General features: G+C 57.3%; 1 protein-coding gene across 7 annotated transcripts in view; it reads left to right on the top strand.

The window, feature by feature from the left end:
- The window catches only part of CABIN1 (calcineurin binding protein 1), a 150893-nt gene that overhangs the window by 104172 nt on the left and 24454 nt on the right, over nt 1-22267 (top strand). For all 7 annotated transcript variants that reach the window (XM_025474719.3, XM_049101520.1, XM_025474720.3 and 4 more), the window contains one exon: nt 196-309. In XM_025474719.3, the coding sequence (XP_025330504.1) occupies nt 196-309 (114 nt within the window). The remainder of the gene's footprint in view (nt 1-195; nt 310-22267) is intronic.

The raw sequence follows: 22267 nt of genomic DNA, 5'->3' as shown, positions 1-22267 counted from the left end.
CGGAAATGTACCCCACAGCCAGATGATCAAAGCCCGCAGCCAGAGCTCCCTGGAGCTGCGGGATCGGTATCTGCAGGAGCCGCTGCTCATCCCCGCTCTGCCAACGCAGCCAGGAAGGAGGGGACTGCCTCCCTTCCCCGTGGGCGCCGCGAGCTGCCCACACACTCACTTCCAACCTACTTCTTGTTTCCCCAGAACCTCCAGTGGGCCCGCGACGTGTTGCTAGGCAGCGGTATCCCGTGGCAACAACTGCAGCACATGCCGGCACAGGGGCTCTTCTGCGAGAGGAACAAGACCAATTTCTTCAACGTGAGTACTTTGCCTTGTTGATTTCCGAGGCTGCTTGCTGCACTGCTTTGCGCCGGAGGCGTGTGCGAATGGCCCCCTGGGCGGGCGTTCCCGGGACCACGGCTTTGCGGCATCCTCAGAGGGCGGGCAGGGTGGCGCAGTCGAGAGTGCGCCAGACTCGGGAGTGGGGCTGTGCCTGCTGAGCGACTTCTGGCAAGTCGCTGCCCCCTTCTGGCACTGGTTTGTCCCTCTGTGGGGAGAGGCATGGATGAGCTCAGTGTGTTCTCTGGAGCCCCAGATATTCTAGGGTCGCAGCAAGCAGTAGTGAAGGGGCTCTAGGCCCATGGTCTGCTTCTCCTGGAGCAGCTCCAGGTGCCCCATGTGGTCTTGAGCACCTAGGAAATTCTGACCAAAGGCAGGTCTACTGCTTCAAAAACAAGTTTGGCTTGAAAACCAGTGCTAGGCTCTCAGTACCCTTCCAGCCTTGACATTCTGTGTAGGGTAGAGACCCACCCGTTGGCCAGGACATGACCTGTTACCAAGTCTGTCTGCTTTCTATCCTGGGGCCCCCTAAAACCCACATCTACCCTTCCTGGCCACCCCACCCAGGCCCAGCCCTCCCTCATTTGCTCTGTCCTACACAGAGACAGCTGGTCCTTCGCTCTGCTCCAGCAGCAAGTCCTCATCCACCCCTCCCAGCACAGCCAGCTCCCAGCTGGGTAGCTTTGGCAAGTTACCCAGACCCTCTGAGCTTTGGTTTCTTCTCTGTTTTCCCTGATTTCCGGTTACATGTAAGGAAACTGAAGGGTAGAGTGGGTCTGCACAGAAGCTGAGGAGAGCAGGTATTGGGTCTGGAGGGGTGTATCAAAGGCTGGTTCTCAAGGCACATGGCAATGGGGGCCTCCCCACTGAGAGCCAGCTAGGCAGTGAGGTGTCTGGGTCTGTGGCTCTTCTCTTGTCCCAGGCTATGACCTTCTAGTGGCCAGGCAGGGGCCACGGAGCCTAGGAGCTCTGCATCTGCCAGCCCTCTTTCCCTGTGGATATTTTATAGACAATCAGTAGATGTAATCTGTAATCAATCTACACAGTACCAAGGGTTTGTAGAAAAAGAGAAGTTCCCTCCTATCCAGATGCCTAGGCCACAGCTACCATCCCACGGCCACCACTGTCCTCATCCTGTGTATATCCTTCCAGAAGGTGTCTGCCTATTTATAAGCCAGGGCACAAAAATGTACACAAAGGACAAGTATATGTGCTTCTGACTTTTTTTTTTTCACTTAAAAATATATCTTGGTATCTAGGAACTGGTTCGTTGTTTTTGATAGCTATGTAGTATTCCTAACATATGGATATGTCACAGTTTACCTACCCATCCCCTACTGATGGGCATTTAGGTGGTTTCTAGTCTTGTTATTTCTGTTTCATATATATACCTTTGCTATGTGGGAACCCATTCATAGGATAAATTTCTAGAAACAATTTCCTAGTCAAAGGATTTGTGGTGCCTTTCAAGTTTTAGAGGATAGTATCCTCCAAAGATCCAGCCCACATTCCCAAACTTAGATTCATTTTTTTCAGACCTCTTCTATACTTTATATTATTTAACTGTTTCATATATGCTCTTCAGTAGGTGAGAAATGCTATAGTGTTCCATTCATTTTTAGTGGGATTGCCCATGATATGACGTTAGTAGTTTTGATTTCTTCTTCCATGTCATTTCAACTCATGCTAATTTTCTTATTAGATTATTGGTCTTTTTCATATTGATTTATAAGAACTTTTTATATATTAATGAAATGGGCTTTTTGTCAGTATTGTGCAAACCTTTTTTTCTGCAGTTGCTAAATTGAAGTTAGAGCCAGGCAGCTAGCTAGTTTCCCTGAGCTCCGTTATAAAATGAGCTACTGTTATTACCTGCCTTGAAGAGTAATTATAGAGATCAAGTTATATAATGGGGTAATGACCCTAATTCAGGCTCTGGCACATGGTAGATGCTCAAGAAAATAGCTGTTGAGTATTTGCCCTCAGAAACTATGCAGTAATGTTAGAAGGAGAGAGCCAGCCTCCCTCTCTTACTCATGGGTGGAGTGCTTACCCTTCCTGATGATAGAGTTTAGGAGACCAGCACCTTCGATGCCTGTAAACCTGGGGCACGTCTGAGCTGGCAGCTGGGTGCTCCAGGCCCCTTCCACATTGGGCTCATTCCCCATAGCGGCTCCTGTGGTTTCTGAGGCCTTCCAGAAAATGAATTCTGCAGAAGGGCAATCAGGCTGTGCCTGTGAAAGAGAAGGCTAGCAGACCCCTGGATGAGCCTGGCACCTGGGCAGCACTTCCTTGTAGCCAGAAGCCCCTGCAGATATAGGCCACCCAGCCTGGACTGGATAATTTGGGTGCTTTACCACTACTGTGTCACCTGTTTATTTCTCCATGCTTCCCAGTGACCTGCTGCCTTTACCCACCTCGGGCCCTCTCTGGCCCAAGTGCTGGCCACCTCCACTTTCTTGCTCTTCTCTTTGGAGGTAGGTTGGGGCTCCTCAAGCTTCTCCAACCCAAGATGTTAACCTCTGTCTGCGAAGAGGCCAGACAGACACTTGCACCCCCATTTGAGAAGTACCCAAGTGACAGTTGCTCCCAGCTGCTTGGTGACAGGATGGCCCTTGCTGAGCCCACCCTACCCTGTCCTTGTCATTGCTGCAGGAAGACTCTCAGGGTGGACACTCCTCCAGCCCTGCCTCACACCCAGAGAATGCTGACCCTGTGTGCTCTTAGTACACAAATTTGTCTAGCAGATTTGACCAAGTGTGAGGAAATGGTTTCCTGCCATGTTTACAGAGGAGCATTTAGAGCCCCCTCAGCTGACTCTGCTGGGATAGGGCCATGGCACTGACAGCTGGGGCTATCGGTCGGGAGAAGCAGCCTGACTCTTCTCCTTTCCTGTGTACTTCAGCCTGGGGTGGGGATAAAGGCACAGGGCTGTTGGTCCTTGTGAAGAGGTATAGGGAAGGTGAGGACAGGGGCACTGTGCAGCCTGGCCTGCCATCCCTCAAGTCCCCACCCTCCTAGGCTACCCATGCTCCCATCTTTGGTGTCACTCACCCAAGAGGCTGTCTGGACAGCCTGCCTCATCATCCTCAAGGGCCTGAGCTAGGGGACCCTCCTATTATTTTTTAATGACAGTTTCTAAAAAGTGTGTGAGTTATACAGGGCCACATTGTCACTGCACACAGTCCAGACGCACAGTAGAGTGCAGGCGTGCTGCAGCCTTCTCAGAGGTGCTTCCGTGTATGGTTGGGCTGTTCTCCTTTCTCAGGTGTGTGTACAAAGTCAGACAAGCTTGTGCAGCTGTTAGAACTTGTATGTGTGTGTACACACACGCATGCTTTTCAGCACCTTGGAGTTTTTTTAGCTGACATTAAGTCTGAGAAGTTTCCCTGTGAGGAACACAGGCCATCTCTCTTTGGAAGCTGCCACGCACTATTGTGCTGTGCGAAGGCCACAGTCTTCTTGAGTGGGCACATATGCGGGCCTTTGTGCTCACAGGCAGGCTGCATGGGGTCTCCTTGTGCGCACTGTTGTGCCGTGCACCTCGTTGAATCTCTAGCTGTCCCGGCCTGGCCCAGAGAGGTGCTCACTCTTTGTGTGTGCCGTCGTACTTTTTCCCTTACAGGATGGTCTCCAGGCACGTCCTCTAGGTCCAGCCAGTGGTGGCTGCCGCAGTGTCCCTGCACAGGGTACAGGCAGGCTTGTGGTGGAGTTCCACATGCATGTGTAGGGCATGCCCGTGTAGGGCCTCTGTAGGACACCATGGGGGCACATGGGAGAGATGGGGAACTCTTGAGGAGTTTGGGTGTGCTGGAGTGGGGCTCCCATGGCAGGGCCAGTACCATTCAGCCAGCAAAGGGCCAAGAGACTGTGAGCAAGGTTAGAGGCACCCTCTGGGGAGCTCCTCATGGCTGGATCATGCCTAAGGTCATTCTGGTTGAGTCTTTTCATGGGGAGGGTGAAGGGCCAGACAGAGGGATGGATGCTGAAGGCTCGGTAAGTGTGACTGGGGCTCTGATGTCAGCTTTCCTCAAGGGAGCTCTTGCACGTGGGGTTTACCGGGCCTGCTACACAGCTGGCTGGGGACCCGTAGCAGCGTAGACGTGGCATGTAGCAGGGCGCAGCAGTGTGGTTAGAGAGAGAGGAATGAACTTGGCACAGCTCCAGTCCTACTGTTCCATAACTTGACTGAGAAGGAACAGTTCCCAGCCCACCCCCTTCCTCTGCCATGGAAAATCCCTGCTTGCGGGCTGTCTGCCGAGCAGGTTGGAGCTCCTGGGCCACGACTCATGTTCCTGAGCAGGCCGGAGCCCCAGCTGAGGGCCCCATTACCTCAGCCCTTTCCCACCAGGCAGAACAGTCTGGTCTTTGCCAAAACAGAGCCAGAGTTGTTGGACGTTGCTGGTTGAAGTCCTGCGGCCCTCCCTGCCCCAGCGGGGCCTGGTCTGGGCCCTGATTCCTGTTCTTTCACAGCATCGGGCGGGCCCAGCGGAGGCGTGTGGCTCTGTGATTCAGAGGCGGCTCCTCAGGCCAACTATGCAGAGCAGGGAAGACAGGGAGGCCCAGGGCTGGGCACATGGAGTGGGAGTTGGGCCCGGGGACATGTGAACCCTCCTGAGCCAGTGCCGGCCCTGAGGGGGCTGCAGAGTCAGGGGAGCCAGGGGGCTATCCCTCTCTGGGTGGAGGGGGGCTGGGAAAGTAGGCTTCAAGCACATGGTAGAGACTAAGGGCTTGTCTTCGAGTGCCCAGAAGCTTCTACAGCATCCTATACAGGTGTGTGCACTTCTGGGCAGGTGGGCCTGCATAGGCTGGAGCTGGGCTGCTCTGTCCAGAGTGAACTTCTCTCCCTCTTGTAGTTGATTCAGAAATGTTCCCATAGTAACCAAGCCAGAGATGGCTTTCCCTCCTTTCCCAAAATGTTTGCTTATTTTAGCAGGCAGGGTTTTTTCTTATTTCAACCCAGTTTCCAGCCACTGTGAAAGAAGCAAAGGAAGCTGACGGCCCAACTAGCACGGCTTCCTGTGTCCAAGACTGTGTGGGGTGGGCAGCTGCTGTGGCTCGAGTTTGAGGAAGTGGAGGGAAGGTGCTGGCCTGCTGGGGCTTGGCTGCCCTGCCACCGTGCCCCCGTAGCCACTCCTGCCCTATGTGGGGGTCTGCCTGCAGCTCTGGTGAGCAGCCTGTGGCCAGCGGTACCCAGGGTGGGACCCTAGGCCCTGGGACCAGTGAGAAGAGCATAGACTTTGGATTTGGGTGGGCTTGGCTCCTGGCCACTGCATCCCTGATCAGGCCCTGCATAGGGCACGGGGCTGCCTATTGGCAGGGTGGTCACAGTAGGTGGATGGACGCCCTCACCCACACATGCTAATAAGCACATCACACAGCTCACTCATAGGATCAGGAGTCAGCCTGCATGGGGCTTTGGGGCTTATCTGTGGATCCCCCAGGGGTGTTGCAGGAGGGCAGTGCTGGCACCAGAAGGGGCATGGCAGGAGCTGGTGGTGGGAGCCCCATCTCTCACGGGGCCAGGGACCTCCAGAGGCTCTGGTCCTGCCCTAGCTCAAGTGAGGCAGCCTGAAATACAGGGCTGTCTCCATCCACCATATGGGCCCCTTTGTGCATGGCCTAGCTTGGCCTTTGGTGGCTGTAGATGCAGGTCATGCTCACTCCTTTGTCAGTGTGACATGGTGCTCTACTGTCTGTCCTTCAGCTTATCTGCCTGTCCTCATCCCAGGGGAGCAGTAGCTTCCAGTTCACCACTGGTACAAATACATGGCCTTCCCTGGTCTCCTTTCTCAACTGGACAAGTGCCTAGAAGTGGAGGCTATGTCACAGGCCCTCCAAAACCAGTGCCTCCACACGTTGGAAGCCAGATGGTTCTGCAGGTCCTGCCCCGATTCCCTCTCACCAGTCCCCTCTCTGCCCCTACTTGGCACTTAAAACCAGAGATGACTTTCCTTTTGGCCTATCTATGGAGTGATCGGGAAGGCCAAGCCCCTTCCTCTCCCCATGGCTAGTCCCTCTGTCTGACCGGCTCTGGCATGCATGCCCAGATGGGTTCTGTGGTTCTGTTTGTCCTAAAGCGGTTGTGCTGTGTGGTCTCCAGCCCTGGAGCGTGAGTGCTCACCAAGGGCCCTGATATGAAATAAAGGGCCCCCATAGGCTGGGCAGCCAGCTCAGGGGAGAGCTGCCTGCCAGAGCTGGGGGAAAAGAGAGAAGGGCTCCAGAAACCCCTGGCACCCCATCTTCCTAGGCAAGAATCAGTCACACTCCTTCTCTAACTTGCTGCCAGTTGGCTGTGACCTTGGGGGGAGTCCTCCTCCACCTACCCAATGAGCAGATGCCAGGTGTTAGGGAGAGGCAGGCACAGTGGGCCCACCTCCCAGGCGGGCAGCCCAGCCTCTGAGCCTAAAGCACGGCCGGGCCTGAGACCGTGCCTGTCTTTCAAGCCAGGCCTCAGCCAGTGTCCCAGCCTTTGGGAGGGAGCTGGGGGTCCAGATGGAGGCCAGTGGTGCCAGGCACGGCTTCTGGAACCTAGCACACCAAACCCTCTCAAGCAGGGACTTCATCTAGAGCACCCTCCCAGCACCTAGCACAGTGCCCAGCAGGAGAGACATGCTTAAAGACTGAATTTTTCCCACCTGTGAGTTACCTGGGACAGAGTTAACTGAGAAGTGAGCAGCTCCAGAGTGAGGGACAACAGGCAACATCCTCGCTTGAGTGAGCCCTGGCCAGGGCCTGGGGTCTGTGCCTGAGACATCTTCCTCCTGCTGCAGGGAGGCCCTTCTTTCCAACTCCCCTCCCCCCGCTAGTTCCCAAGAGGCACCGTGCCTGGTGGGCTTGTGGGCAGCCCTTGCCTTGCTTGCACCCACTCCTGGAGCTGAGTCACTGACACCCACCCCCAGATGCCAGCCCGAAGTTCAGGGCCTTTTGCAACAGGCAGACATAAGGGAAGACCAAGGCACGGCCCAGGGACGAGGTGTTGGTCTCCACCCAGTTAATTATATCCTATACTGCTCCTGACAGCAGCAGATTTGTCCTGCCTCCCGGCAGTAAACAAGCCCCAAGAGTGTCAGCGTGGGGTGTTCCAGCCTGTGGGGCGCTTCAGTGCAGAGTCCCGCCCACTCTCTCTGGTCAGGGCCAGGGAACATCGGAATAGGAAGCCCCTGGTTGGCAACAGACCCACACCTTTCCTGAAGTCAGTCCACCAATGTTACCTTTTCTGCTCTCAGGACTGCTCGTGGCCAGTTCGGGTTCCATTTCTGTTTGTCCCTGTGTCCACATCTCAAGGAATGTGTTGTCCCTTTGTGAAACCTGCCATGCGCCAGACCCTGGGCGAGCTACATTGTCAGTGAGGTCCAGTGTCCATAGGACCATTTCATGGAGGTGCCATAGGAGGTTAGGTCCCATGCCAGTCCATGTTGGAGGAAGAATGCGAACCTTACTCTGTCTAGTGTTGAAGCTGTGGGTGTAGCCTGCAGTTGCACATGAGGAAAGAAGAGCAGGAAACCAGGAACAGGTTGGCTCCTACACTGGGATTGGCCCAGCTGCTCCCAAGCAGGACTGTTGCCCGCATGGTTGATTGGCTGGGTAGGGAGGATGGTCTGGCAATGGGCAGGGGAACATGGGCATCTAGCCCTGCCCTAGCAGGTGGGGCTGGGATTCCAGGATGATGGGGGCTGGAGTCAGTAGCTGGGCCATGGTAGAGGCCAGGGCCATCCCTGGGGGCCAGGATTGCACTGTTGGCTCACATATACATTGGGCCTGTGTAGGCATGACTGAATTGGGCCACCTGTCTATGGCAGACAATCCCTGCCCAGCTCCACCCAGGAGAAGCAGAGCACAATAACAGTGGAGGCTGCCACTGTTGCCACAGTGCCAGGACATCTGTGCCCAGCCTGGCCATGGCAGTGATGGCAAGACTGGCCCCATTTTCAGGCACTCACTGGGGGCTTTATTTGGGGTGCTGCTTTTGATCCTCCACAGCATGTGTGAGTGGCTTAGATACTATTATTATCCCCATTGTACAGATGGGGAAGTTGACACCAGCAGGTGCCATAGGCTGTCAAAATCAAAAGCCCTTTTCTATCCTTGGCCCACCAGGCTGACCTGGCTTCCCCTGTTGGACAGCAGAGCTTGTGACCCTGTTTTTAGGCCCTGTTCATAGGCCATTCCCCAGCTGATGTGCTTGCTCTGGGTATTGGGGAAGGATGGCACATTTGTGGGGTATGCTTCTACACCCAAACTTGTCAGCAGTCATGCGACAGGGGGAAGGCGGGGGGTTGCTGCAGAGATGGTTCTGTCTCCCCTCTTTGAACAGTATACGGAAGCCCAGGGGGTAACCCAAGATCACATAGCTAGCAAGTGGCCAGGCTGGAGTTCAAAGCCAGGTCTGTCCCACTCCATGACCAGCTCCTTTAGCATCCAGGCTCTCTCTGCTCCATTAGTGATGCCTGCTGTGGGCAGTGGCAGACTGTGTCCTGTGTCTCTGCCCCCTCCTTCAGGGGATAGAGTCCTTTGCCTCTCCCTTGCTCTGAGGCCTCCTGGTAGTTAGGCACTCTCTGCATGGCTCTTTGTCACCTTGTGGCCCATTTTGTCTTCCTTCAAGCCATTAGAGAGGCCCCTTCTTGGGGGGGGGGGGGTCCAGATTCCCCAGGGGAGGTCAGCTGGTGAACAAAGGCTGTGGGAGCCCAGAGCTCACAGTGGGTTTTGGGTAGGGCTGGCTAGATGGGGAAGGATCGTGAGGATGTGAGGGCAAGGGTGGATTTGTTCAAGCCAGATGTTAGTCCTGCCACCCTTTGCTCCCCCTTTTGGAACCTCACCTGGTTATCATTGCCTCCCATGCCCTCAGGGCTTTGGCTTTAGTGCCTCCCTCAGTATCTGAAAACATACTGGATGAGGACCATTTTGCATGCAGTAAGGGCTTCCTCCTGTGGTCCCCTTACAGGGTCACTTCCCAGCTCAGCCCTCCCAAGTTTACCCCACCTCTTCTTGACACACACCCCCAAGCCCTGCTGTAGGCTGGTCTCTTCCAGCAGGTGTCAGGACCTGCCTGAGCCCCACCACTGCAGTCACTTTTGCATACGTGCTCTTCAAGACCCTCGGGCCTAAATAAACCCCTACCCTTCCTAGAGCTGAGACCTCAGAATCTGAGGGTGAGCTGACAGTGGGAAAAAGGCAGAGGAGGTGACATTGGAGGAGGTGCCTGCTCGGCGGGCTCCTGAGCAAGGGGAGATGTGAGCCATTGTGGGCATCAGGTGAGTGCCATATGCCTGCAGAGTTGCCAGCTGGGCCAGGTGCAGAGTGTGGACTTCCTTGTAGGGCAGAGGGGCTAGGATGGAAGAGATCTTCAAGATGTCACACTTGGTAACATGATGTACTGGAGGGGCCAGGCTGGGGCAGGGCCCACAGCGCTGCCAACCTGCTATTCTGTGAGACTCCACTACACACGACAGCTCACTGAATCCTTGTAACCCATGAAATGTAGGCAGTGCCATTATTCCTGCCTTACAGATGAGTACACCGAGGCTTAGTTACCTGCAAGTCCGCACCTGAGCCCGAACCCAGGCATTCCGAACCTAGTCAGGGTGGTGGAAATGGCAGCCAGTGGATGGGCCCTAGAGATAGGCAGAGGAGGGACACAGGGCCCCCTCAGACCAGTGGGATGCTAGGCGGGGCCGTGAGGACAGGAAGCATGGTGGGGTGCAGCAGGGGTGGGCTGGAGCTCAGCTCTGCTCTGGCGCACCAGGTCCACTGTCCCGTACACTTCTACCTGGTATGGTGTGGGCCCTGCGTCTGTGTGTGCATGAGGGACACCAGGATGCCACTGAAGGGCCACTGCTCGTCATCCCACTTCTTCCTATGCACACATATCAGATTCTCAGAAATTATCTGGGAGTTCACTGTGGCTCTCCTCTTCCCTGTGGTACTAAGGCCCCATGTGGCTGTGGATATTCCACCCAGCCAGTGAGGAATGGGGATTGGCTCTGCTCCTGACCCTGCTCTCAACAGAAGTGACTGTGGCAGGTGGCCTGGCCTCCCCTTCCTCCTCACTAAGATCCCTGGAGCCGCACAGCAGCGCCGTTGTCGGGGTTAAGGGAAACGCAGTCACATCACAGTGGGAATTAGAAAACAGAAAAGAAGGGAAAAGTTTAAATTGAGGAAATCTGAGCTCCTTGGCTGTAGTAGAAATTGCTGCAGTGGTGCTATTTTTAGCATTGTTGAGATGATCTATGGGCCAGTTGCAAAAGTAAACAAAAGATTCACTTCAAGTTCTCCAGGGAAAAAAGGTCCAGTTTTTAAGAGTCTTAAAAAGGTTAGCAAACTTGTGTGGCTTCTTAGCTTATCCCCGGGTTCTCCTTCCTTCCCATGTCCTGGGCTCTGCAAGTTCTGTTGAACTTCACAGCTTCTGGCTTGCCAGACTCAGGTTCAGCCTGGAACAGGTACTCTAGGCCTTCTGTCCATATCCCTGTCTCACTGTCCATGGGGACCGTGTGAGCCTAAGAGGTGACTGGTGGAGAGGGGCTGGTTCCCACCTGAGAAGCTGCGGAGTGTACCAGCCCCAGGGGCCGCCATGCAGTGGGGCAGGGGGGACAAGGCCCAGGACACCCAGGCCCCACCCTGACAGGACCACAGCAGTCATCAATCCCTGCCCAAGCCCAGCCACCCTCATTCACAGCTGGAGTTTTGTTTTGTTTTTAAGATTTTATTTGTTTATTCATGAGAGACACAGAGAGGCAGAGACATAGGCAGAAGGAGAAGTAGGCTCCCGGAAGGGAGCCCAATGTGGGACTTGATCCCAAGACCTCGGGATCACACCTTGAGCTGAAGGCAGACGTTCAATCACTGAGCCACCCGGGTGCCCCCACAGCTAGAATTTTTTTAAAAACCACCCGCAATCATGTAAGCAGCCTAGATGGTCATCCTCTAATGTGCAGTCTTTTTTGGCCATTGGAGACAATTTCCATCTCCAGATATGTATTCATGGGTGTGGCAGTGCCAGGATGCTTAGGCAGAGGGAGAGGTATGTTTAAGCCCTTGGCATTTGTGATTCTACACAAGATAGTCCTGGGGGGGGGGGGGGGCAGTGCAGAGACCCTTGCAGATAGCACAGCTATGACTTGCCCTGGGCCACATAGCCAGCAAGTAGCAGAGCCCAGACTGGAGCCCAGGCCTGGGACTCACATCCTGTGGGCCAGCTTCCACGCCAGAGTTTCTGGCCAGCCTCATGGGGACGGCAGTGATTGTGTACACATCCAGCACTGACCTCAGCCCACAGCCCCCTCCACCCAGCCACTGGGGGTGCTCAGTCAGGAGCTTGCTGTTTAACATTCCTGAAGAGAAGAACATTTTCCAGTGTAGACTTTTCCCACTGCACGTTATTTTTTAAAGACTTGCTCTTGGATACATGTCCCTGCTGTATCTTCCGGAGGCACTGTACATAACTGTCTCAGCCAGGGCAGAGAGTTCTGAGCTTTACTTGCCCGGGACACTGTCCCAGGCCCAGGCACACCATCTGGAGGGGCAGCACCACGGTGCTGAAGGCAGGAGGGGGAGGCGCACTTCTGGGAGGAGGCCCGGGTCTCAGCAAGGCTTTGGAAAGCCGAACAGGCCAGGCGGCCCACTCAGACCGCCTGAGGATGGCTAGGAGTGAGGGGAGAGCCTGAGGGAGGACTCTGACTGCTGAGGCTAAAGGCACCCCACCTCAGGGCTTGCCTGGCAGGCCCTCCCTGTGCTCCCATTCCCCAGGCTGCAGGGGGCCAATTGGTGGGTATGGCCTGATGAAAAGATAAAAGGTTGGGAAAAATGTCAGTTAGTGGGCCTCTCCCAGGGAGGGGAGGGAGGCCACAGGGCTTGCTTCCATGGACTCAGAGAATTTCAGGGGTGGCAGGCACTTCCTTCATTATTCCTCCCTGCAACCTCATGGTCCCCATCTCATGATGAGCAGGCTGAGGACAATGGCAGTATGGACACAGCATCACTCAGCCTGAAAAGATTCCCACTCCACAGAGCCTGGCGTCCGAGAGCTCAGACCTCTCCCTGTCCCCCTACCCACCAACCCAGCCACTTCCAGCCTGGCAAGGTTGTAGGTAAGAGCCCAAGCACAGCCCATGCTGTTGACCATGGTGCCCAGGGCAGACAGGAGGCTGCAACCAGTTGGCCCCAGTTCCAGGCTCCGACCAGTTGGCCCCATCCAAACCTTGTAGGAGGAGGGTGCTGCATAACCCTGTTTGCAGATGAGGAACCAGAGGTGGCAACCCCGAGGGCCCTGGGTCAGGGAGTGGGGGCATAAGGGCTGAGCCCAGGGCTCTGCTTCCTGCCATGGTGCTGGCCCTGTGGGCCTGGCATACCCGCTGACTGAGCCAGGGTATGGAAGTACTGTGTCCTCTACTGGGTGGGACATGACTGCTCAGACTCAATCTCTTCATCTCTGAGATGGAAGATGCGAGCATCCAGCACTTATACTTGAGAGCCTTGTGGTCCCAACCCTGTATTGAGGTAGCCACAAGTCACATATCTGAGCCCCAGGGAGTCCAGATGTGGCCTTTTCTCGGCCTAACGACTACCAGATTATGTGAGTTCCCTGTCCTGGGCAAGTAAAGAGGGGCCTCAGGTCACAGGAGAGACCCATGCCCTGCCTGGCTCTCTCTGCAACAGTGGTGGGCTGTTGTCACCATGTAGCATTCCCATTCTGCTTCCCAGAAATCTACCCGATGATAAAAACAGGAAGCAATAGCAACCCCCTACCAGGGAGGATTCCAGATGTGGGACGTGGCAGGTATGGATAGCAGCCGAGGGTCCCAAAGGGATCTTGCAGCAGGGGTGGGGACAGAAGGGAGGGCAGGATGTATTTGCTGGCCTTTGCCTGCCCTCCCCCAGAGCTGTGCCCATGGCTGCTGCCCTCTGGCATCTACTCCCTGCCCATTTGCCTCCCCTTCCTCACCAAGGCTTCCTGGGTGTCCCTCCAGACTGGTCATTGGTACCATCAGGGGAGCTTGGGGGTTCAGGGGGTGAGCTTCTCACAGCCTTTGACCACTCTGAGACAGCCTAAGCTAGAGCGGCAGCTAGGAGGATGGCTTTCCTGAGGTGATGGGCATTGGCCATAGGAGCCCGAGTGAGAGGCCCAGAGATGCTCCCCTAAAAGAGTACATCCAATGGCAAAGCCACCAGGTTTCGCTTGGGATGGATTCTTGTGAGCATGGGCCTGCCTGAAGCTCTGTGAGGGTCCCTGGTTGCCCTTAAGCACCAGGGGTGAATATCACACTCTGTCTGAGGTCTCCCATCTTCTACTGTGTATGATGGTGAGGTTGCCCTGTATAGGGCCCTCTGGCCAGAAGCCTCTGCACGTGTGGCCAGGGCTTGTGGATGGCAGGCAGGGCCCAGAGCATGGCTGGGATGGGAGATACCACATGCCTGACCCACATGCCTTCCTGTGCACCCCACTCTGGGTCAGGTGCATGCTGCCCTGCCCTGAGAGTGCAGTTGGGCTGTTGACTTCCTGGTCCTGGTCTCTGCTGACCTCAGTCTCCCCATCTCAAAGGTGGGCCAGTGGGTGAGGTCAGTGGTTTTCCAGCCCATTTTCCAAAAGAACGCCTTCTCACACACCCCACTGGGACACATGAAAGGGCCTCTCCAGCATACAGGAAGGGCTAGGTGCCACCTGCTGCAGGCACACTCCCTCCCTCCTGCCCGCCCTGCCCAAGTTCCCGGGAAGGAGAGGCAGGAACCCCAGGGAGGCTGCAGGTCTCTGCCCTGCCACCATTCTGCTAGCCCAGAGGAGGCTTCCCAAGCACAGTGGCCAGGCCTTCAGTCTGGGAATTTGTCTCCTCCCCCTCCTCCTCCTTCAGCCCCCCTTCATTTCCACTTTTCCTCTTTGGAAAGTTTGACCAAGTTGTTTCTGAGAGAGCAGCATTGGGTTTAAAATCCAAACCAGAGCTCCAGCTCCTGGAGTCCCTGCCTGGTTTCCATGGTGACAGGCTGTGACCACTAGTGCCCCTGGGGGCAGAGCAAGGACTCCCTCACAAGGGCAGGCCCAGGCCCTGCTCCTGCTCCATGCCTGGCTCCACCCATACAGCTGGGTGGTTCGAGGCAAGCCAGCTAGATTTTGTGAGGCTGTTTCTTCATCTGCAAAGTGGGCTGATAAGACCTACCTCAGGAGGTTATAACTGTACTGCCTGCCATGTGCCCCGTGGACATTGTGCCCAGAAGAAGGTCTCCACAGGAGAAGGAGGGAGCTGGGGGGAAGGGACCCAGATGACATAAGGCACACGGGTGTCAGGGCTCACTAGGGCCAGTGGAGAAGGTGAGATGGATTGGAGCCAATTGGCAAGGCCCCTTGAAGGAAGTACAGGAATTTAGTTGATTAAAAACACATTTTGAAATGCTGATCTCTAAATATGTATAAGAAATCTACAATCAGGGTATGTCAGAGCAGAGGGAACTTGCCCGTGAACTCCAGCCCATCACCTGCAGCAGCACAGACTCTCAGGTTCTGTCCAGCCACACACCACTCCCCCAACTTCCCATGTAGGACAAGTACAAGTAAGGGCCAACGCTGGGCTACAGGGGAGGCCCACCCAGCCCCGGCCACAGGGAACCCCCTGCAGTAAGAGCATCTCTCGGGTCCTGGCCACCTCAGCCCCGTCAGGTCAGTGCTGGGCTTAATTCCCAGAGGCAGACCCAGGTGGACCTAGTTGGAAGGTGGGGCTCCTTAGGCTCCAGGCTATGGTGTGGCTGAAGCTCGAGCCCAAGCTCCTCACAGGTGGGAAATGAGCCTGGCTTGGCTGCGGGGGGGCTAGTGAAAACCAATGAGGCGGTGCTGTGGAGGCCTTTGAAATGGAAGGCCGGCCCCCTAGGGCTGGAGATGAGGAGCCCTCTCCTGGGTGACAAGAGATAGCCATGTTCAGGAGCACAGGAACCTGTGCCCACTGCAGCTTCACTTCCATGTGAGGTTGGCTGTCAGCATCCCACCCCAGCACTTGGCCTGGGCACCCTGACTCACTACTTTGTGAGTCTCAGGATGCTGTGGGTGCAGGGGAGGGGTATCTACTAGGCTCACCAAGTGGAAGGGGGGCAGGTAGTCAAGAACACTTCTGGAAGCCTGGACTGACCTTGAAGTTGGCCAGATTGTCAGACCAGGGAGAAGGTGTTCCAGAAGAGAGAACCGAGGGAGGCGGTGTAAGGGTCCTCACAGCTCAGGGCAGGCCGTGGTGGAGAAGGTAGATTGGGTCTGCCCTGAAGGCCATCTGTATCCATGGTCAGCAGGCTGGCTCTGTCCTGTGGCAGTGCGGCACCCACTGCAGGAGGTCCCAGTTGCAGTGCCGTGGTCAAGTGGGGAGCTCTCAGAGCAGTGGGCTGTGTAGCTCAGATGGAAGGCCTGGAGAAGGGCCTGGGGGCTACAGAGGTTAGGGAGAGTGTTGTGTAGGGAGTGTCAGAGGGGAGTCTGGAGGAGGGTTGTTCTGGCTACAGAGGAGTAAGACACATGTCCCCTGCAGCTTGGTGTGGCTCAGCTCCCAGAAGGGTGCTGCGTTTGGGCTTTGACCTTCTGCAGTGGGCCAGCAGGAGCATCCTGCATGAGTGGGAGCCACTCTGAACAGGTGACCCCACTCCAAAGGTATCCCTTTGGATACCCTGTCCCTGTCCCATCCCCTCACAGCAGGGTGGGAGGCCTCAGTGCCATCACAGAGATTGCACATCACTCCAGAGAGGGAAGGGGTGCTGTGCCTGGTTCGTGTCTTCTGGTCACATTTCAAATGTGTTCTGCTTTGGGGGCACCTCTGTAGACTGGGGACTGAGTGCTGCTCTGCAGGGAGAGTCTGGATGAGTTTGTTCCCCTTCTGATGCTATATACAAGATTGGAGGGGTTTCTGCCTGTGGCTGTTATGGGGCAGAAGAAAGTGGAGGCCTGCTTGGGAGCCCAAATGCCCATGGAGGTGCCAGCTTTGCTAGGACTTTGCCTCTGTCTTGTGGCTGGTGTCTGCTCACCCCTGTCCACTGTTCAGCTCGGCCTTTCCCTGCACGAGGATCCTGTGGGGGCCATCCAGGGAAGAAACCTGGCATGGTCCACGTCTACCACAGCCACTTCAGCCTTAAACCTGGCCCTGCTGAGGTTCCTATCACTCCCTCTCACTTAGTAGCCCAGCCAGAGGAGCCAGAGCTGCCCCCTCCCACCCCCAACCTCCCAAGCCCACAAAGGCCATTTATTAGGAGCCTGGGGTCAGACGATAGATAGACTGTCCTAGTTTTCTCAGTGTGCATGTCAGACATGGCTTTTCTAGGATGCAGGCTTCCCTCCTGAGATGAAGCAGAAGCAGCTCAGCAGTCCTCCAAAGAGTGGGCGATTCTAGAAGCTTGGACGCGGGCTCTCATTACCAGCCCTGACATGGGGGTGGGCTCAGAGGAGTGTCTTCTCACTCCAAGGAGGTACTCATGGTCCCCATCAATCATATCCCAAGACCCAGCTTGCCCCGAGAGGCCTCACCACCTGCTGGCCTCCCTTCTCTGCCCTGCCTGGGACCCTTCTCTCTCCACAGAGGCCTCTCCAGGTGGGGTCCCGTTGTCTGTCCCCGATGTCCCAGGCCCCCCACCTGTCTCTCCTCCGTTCTGTTCCCCTGTGTGGGGAGATCACTGTCTAGCAGCACCCGGCCCAAAGGCCACTGTGTCTTCCTCAGGAAGCTGCCTGCCTCTTTGCTTCATCCTTGTTTCTGTCCCTCTGTGGCCACCCCTGCTCTGGATTCCCAAGCTGGCTGGGCTGGAAGCGCTGGGGAAGCTAAGTGGATGTGGACTGTGGCTGCATCAGTCCCTGTCCATGAGAGCCCTGGAGTCCTTGTCTGCCTCATAGTGACTGGGGATGTGAACATGGCATTTCCCTCTTGCTTAGGCACGGGCAGGAATGTATGTGTGCCAGAGGCCCACATGCTGGTCCCTGTCCTAGCCTGAGGGACAGGGATTCTTGCATCGAGCCCTGCCCACCTCAGCCAGGCTGTTTTCCTAGGCATGTCATTTCCCTTTTCCCTACCACTGTATCCTCACTTATGGGCATTCAGGCCAAACAGCTGGATTCAAGGACATCAAAGACACCTTGCAGCCATAGAGCACAGTCTAAAGAATTTCTGAGTACCAGAAGCTTTGGCATACGGGAATAAAGCGGGGTTGTAGCTGGGGGTCTGTATTCCTGGGGGAGGAGAGGCACGTTTCACTGTCTGAGCAGTCGGGGGCGGGGGTGGGTAGGAAGCTGGCTAGCGTGAGACTGGAAGGCCCAGCATCTCAGGCTGGCATGCTCTTGGCAGAGAGGGTGCCCAGGCACAGATCACACAGAGCCAGTGTCCTATAGCAGGGAGACAGATAAGCAGCGGTAAGCCTTGTACCTCCAAACCAGTTGGCAGCTCAAAACCCCAAGGCTGAGGGTTGGGACTGTTAACCCCAGGAGCATTCTTGCCACCTAAAGGCAGCATTGGACTCAGCCCAGGAGGAAGATGGGGTTATGTCAAGTGGGGACTAAGGTCACAGCTAGCAGAAAAGAACCAGGAGTGACCTGCAGGTCTGAATTGGCTCAGGCCTTGAGAAGAGATGGCTGCAGGCGGCCGCCAGGGCCGCATGGTCTGGGGAGCTCAGCTGGCAGCACGTGGGGCATTAGCCCAGCTCTAGGATCTAACTGGCTTCACTGGGCCGGGAACCCACCTCTGCTGTGGAGTTCACTTGCCACGTGAGCCAAAGGCCAAGTACCTATTTCCAGAGAAGGCTGTGGTTACCACTCTGGGGGGCTGCACTGCTATGGTGACTCGAAAGTGACCAGGAGAGGATGAGGTCACTTATGAGGATGAATAGTGCCCACCTGCCCTCTCTGTTGGTCTGCCCCAGGGTGGGACATGGTGAGGCAAAGGCTTGGGGACATACACACATTCACCTATTGGTCTGGGTTCCACACCTGGGTACATGTCTTCCTTTCTACTTGGTAACACAGGATGACGGCATCTGCCCCACAGGCCAGTGTTTCCTGACCTTCTCTGTGGCTCCTCACTCAACATTGACACGAGACAGTTCAGACTTTGCCCTGCTCACCCTCCTCCTCACCCAATATGCTCCTACTAGGAGCTACTCACACAGACAAGGCCACAGGCATTCAGTTTTGCTTTCTCTAGTTCCTCTGTCTTTGGTGACCATCCCTGGGCTCCTGGAGAGCCAGCTCACCTTTTGCTCTCTACAGCCACTCATGGGAGCGCATGTGCTTCAGGAGAGGCCAGGCCTTTATCCTAAGGGCAGCCAACAGTTTGCATTTTAGAAATGACTGTGGTATAGAGAATAAATGTGGCCAGCCAGCACAGGGTGGGGGGAGTCCCTAGACAGGCCTGCAAAGAGGAATATTGGCTGCCCAACTTCTCAATGTGGAAATGGGTGAAGCCCTGGCCAGTCTGCCTCCCCACTGGGTGTACAGCAGCTGGAGATGTGATGGGTCAGCACTTAACTGGGGTCCTTGGGCCAGGGGTGGGGAGGTGGCTCTCAGGGCCACCTACCTATTGCCCTTGCCACCATCATCCTCTCCATGGTGACCCACCTGTCCTGGAGCTGGAATGGGGAGAGGGGTCTGCCTGGGAAAGTCTCTGTAGTGACCGGGCCATGTGCTCAGGACTTTTGTTTTCTTCCGATCAATCGTCAGAGTTTGCTCTGGAGTGTCAAGGTCAGACATCCCTTAGAAAGGCAGTGGCGCACCCTGATGGCATGGGGCTCCTCTTGCCCCAAGGCTGAGGAGGCTTGGGCCTACATGCAGCCCAGGGCCAGCATATCCACTTCTAACATCAATCCTTCTCCATGGACAGGCTGGACCGTGACCTTCGAACACCCAGACAGGTGGTGGCAGGGGCACCCCGATCCCCAGGATCGACCCAGAGTAGGCGGCCCACAGATTAAACCAGCCTCTCCCTGCTCACTGGGCCTCCTGCCAGACTCTGGGTGAGCATGGTTAGGGTGGCCTGGCCTCCTGGGCCCCTGAGGCTGGCAGAGTGCTGCAGGAGCCCCCAGGCTTTCAGGGGTGGCCCTGAGGTTGATGAGCTGCCGTCCTCCCCAGATAGCAGCCGTCAGAGGCCTCTGGGCTGCATGTCCAGGTACTCTGTGGGCAATTAGGGCAATTAGTGGGCAATTAGAACCCATGGGGCTCTCCTGCGTAGGGTACTAAGTCTCAGAGGGGGCACAAGGCTCTTTTGGGCTCATAGGATTCTTGAGGAAGAAATCAGATGATGCAGGCCCACCAGGGTCCCCTGTCACAGGGGGCTTCCAGTGTGCACAGGAATGCTTCCTCCTGGAGGCTCCGGGAGAGTGATTCCCACCTCCCAATTCTGGGCCTTAGTGCCGTGGTCTTTCAGCTAGAGATGGAATGCCCACGTCATGGCGCTCTGGAGAAGGCTTGCACAAACCAGGGCCCAGGGAGCTGGGGTACCGTGAGGTGCCCAGGGCAGGGCCAAGGAAGCTGGAGATCCCTGGGAGCACACATTGTCTCAGGCTAGTCTCTCCCCAGAGACTTTGTTGGGCAGGGGCCTGGCACAGAACCCCTGAGCACCCCTCACGCATTACGGGCCTCCCTCCTGCTATGACAGCCAAGACCACAGGACGCCAGGCTGCCCCAGCCCACCCTGGGCCTCAATGTGCTGTGCGAGCTCCACAAGGGCTGGTTTCCAGAGAACGACATACTCAACAGTTTCTTCCTGGCCTAGGTGTGATGAGCACATGTTCTCAGCCTCCTGTAGTCTGACTCTGTCTTACAGGAAGTGGATAAAGTATGAAGTGAGATCATAAACTGTGCAAGGCACAAGTGCCACTTGTCTGCTCCAGCCTTCCGTACAGCCAAGAGGAGTCACCCAGCTCTGGCCATACTGACCTTGTGGCTGTGTGACTCTGAACAAGTGTCCAACCTTGCTGAACCTTTCCTCACACGAGTGTCAAGTGATGATATGCATGTAGATGGCAAGGAGCTGTTGTGACTTGGGTGCCATGCGGATTTAGAACTCCTCTGAGACTCGACCTGTGGCGAGCACTCGGTTGGGAGATCCTTGTCCTCACATAACCCTGGGGTGGCTTGTGCTCATGCTTGTCTCCCTGCAAGTGAATGACCCCCAGAACCAGAGCCTAGTTCTTCCAGTGCCTGGCAGGGAGTAGTGGTCCTCCAGGGGGTGCCCAGATACTGCCTCTGTGGCCACCCCCTTCCCCCAGGAGGGAGGGAGGATAGAGAGTGTGACATTCCTCTGGCTGAAGGGGTAGGTTGGACCTCAGCCCATTTGGACTAAGGGCACCTGGCAGGGGCACATAGAAGACTGGGAACACTAGTGGGCAGAAACTAGCCTAAGTGTAGGATAGGTGGAAACAAGCTGGCTCAGGGAGATGGCACCAGGACAACTGTTACCAGAATAGGGGCCAGGTGGATCCGAGGCCTCTGGGTATGTGGGGAGAGAGAAGGAAGCAAGGAACTCATGGCACTGAGGTGGTGAGAGAGAAGCTTGGGGAGCGGGTAGGGGGTGCCTGTGGGGGCAGGCCAGGGCTTGGTGCAGCATCTCTCCATCCACTGCCCCTGCCTTTGCTTGGCCTCCCCTCTCCTCACCAGGGAGGAGCTTCTGGTGGATGGTGGGCAGTTCTGGAGCAGCGTGCCCCACAGTGCCGTGTGCAGACTGGAGCTGTGGGTGCTGGGGGCATGGTGCTACGTTCTGGGGTGAGGCTCTTCTCTCTGAGCCCATTCCTCATATTCCTCCTCAGCCTTCCAGGCTGCCGTGTGCTGAGAGGGAGGGGTGCTACTGCCTTTCTTGGAAGAGAGTCTGAGAGGGGATCCTGAGCCCACCCTGCTTCTGCCCAGCCTGGCTACTCCCACCACCTTGACCCCGGGCCTTCTCCAGGCTCAGCCTCCACAGCCCAACTGGGAAACAGGGCCCCTGCCAGCTGCAGAGCCCACTGGGGGACCGCAGTGGCATCTCTGCTCTGCCCTTCCCCCCGAGGATGTCGGTGGGAAAGTCTTTACTCCACCTCTCACTGCCCCGCTGGATCCAAGCACAGCTCAGTGTGGCTGCGTGTCCCCACACACCCACTCCTCTGCCCTCCGCCCGGCCCTCGCCTGGCACAACTCCAGGGGGCGCCGCGCACGGCCGCCGCGGCCGCCCGCACTCCCCGCCGCCGCCTGGTCCGGGACCCGCAGCCTCCTCGCCGCGTGGGCAGCCCGCCGCCGGCGCGCACCGGGCCGGGGAACCTGCGAGGATTGGCCGGCAAAAGTCGGCGGCGTCGCTGGGCCCGCTTCCAGGCGAGCGAGGGAGCGAGTGCCCGCGCCCCGTCCGGCTCTGCCCGCCCCGCCCCGGCCCGCCGCGAGCGAACGAGCCTCCGCGGCCATGGCCCGGCGCCCGCCCTAGCGCCGCTGCACAGATGCCACGGCGGAGCCGGCGGGTAGGAACTTGACCGGGGCGGGGGCCGGGCCGGGGGCCGGGGGCCGGGGGCCGGGGGCCGGGCCGGGGCGGGGGGGCCGCGGCCGCCTCTCCTCCTCCGCCCGCCGGCTGCCCGCGTCCCGCGGCTGCTGCCCAGCCCTCCCCGGGCCGGCTCGCGCGGCCCCGCGCCCCCCCGCCGCCCCGGCCCCGGCCCCGGCCCCGGCCCCGGCCCGCCAGGCGCAGCAGGAAGCCCGCGGGCCGTGGTTTCCCGGGCGCCGTGGCGGAGGAAGTCGGCCGGCGGGGGCCCGCGGCGCCCGATGCCCCGGGGCTGGCGCCCTGCACAGCGTCAGGTGGGCGGCCGGGCGGGGGCGGCGGCGGCGGCGGGCGGCGGGCAGCGGGCAGCGGGCACCGGCGGAGCCCGCGCTCGCACCCACGCAGCGAGCCCCGGCCCGGCCCGGCCCGGCCCAGCCCAGCCCAGCCCAGCCCAGCCCGGGGCCGCGAGCCGGCGCGCGGGGGTGTGCGCCGCGCCGCGCGAAAGCGAAAGCCAG

This window comes from Canis lupus, chromosome 26 (assembly GCF_003254725.2).
Source record: "Canis lupus dingo isolate Sandy chromosome 26, ASM325472v2, whole genome shotgun sequence".
Lineage (NCBI taxonomy): Eukaryota > Metazoa > Chordata > Mammalia > Carnivora > Canidae > Canis > Canis lupus.
The sequence above is the reverse complement of the archived record's forward strand: the minus strand, read 5'-3'. Positions and strand labels throughout refer to the sequence as shown.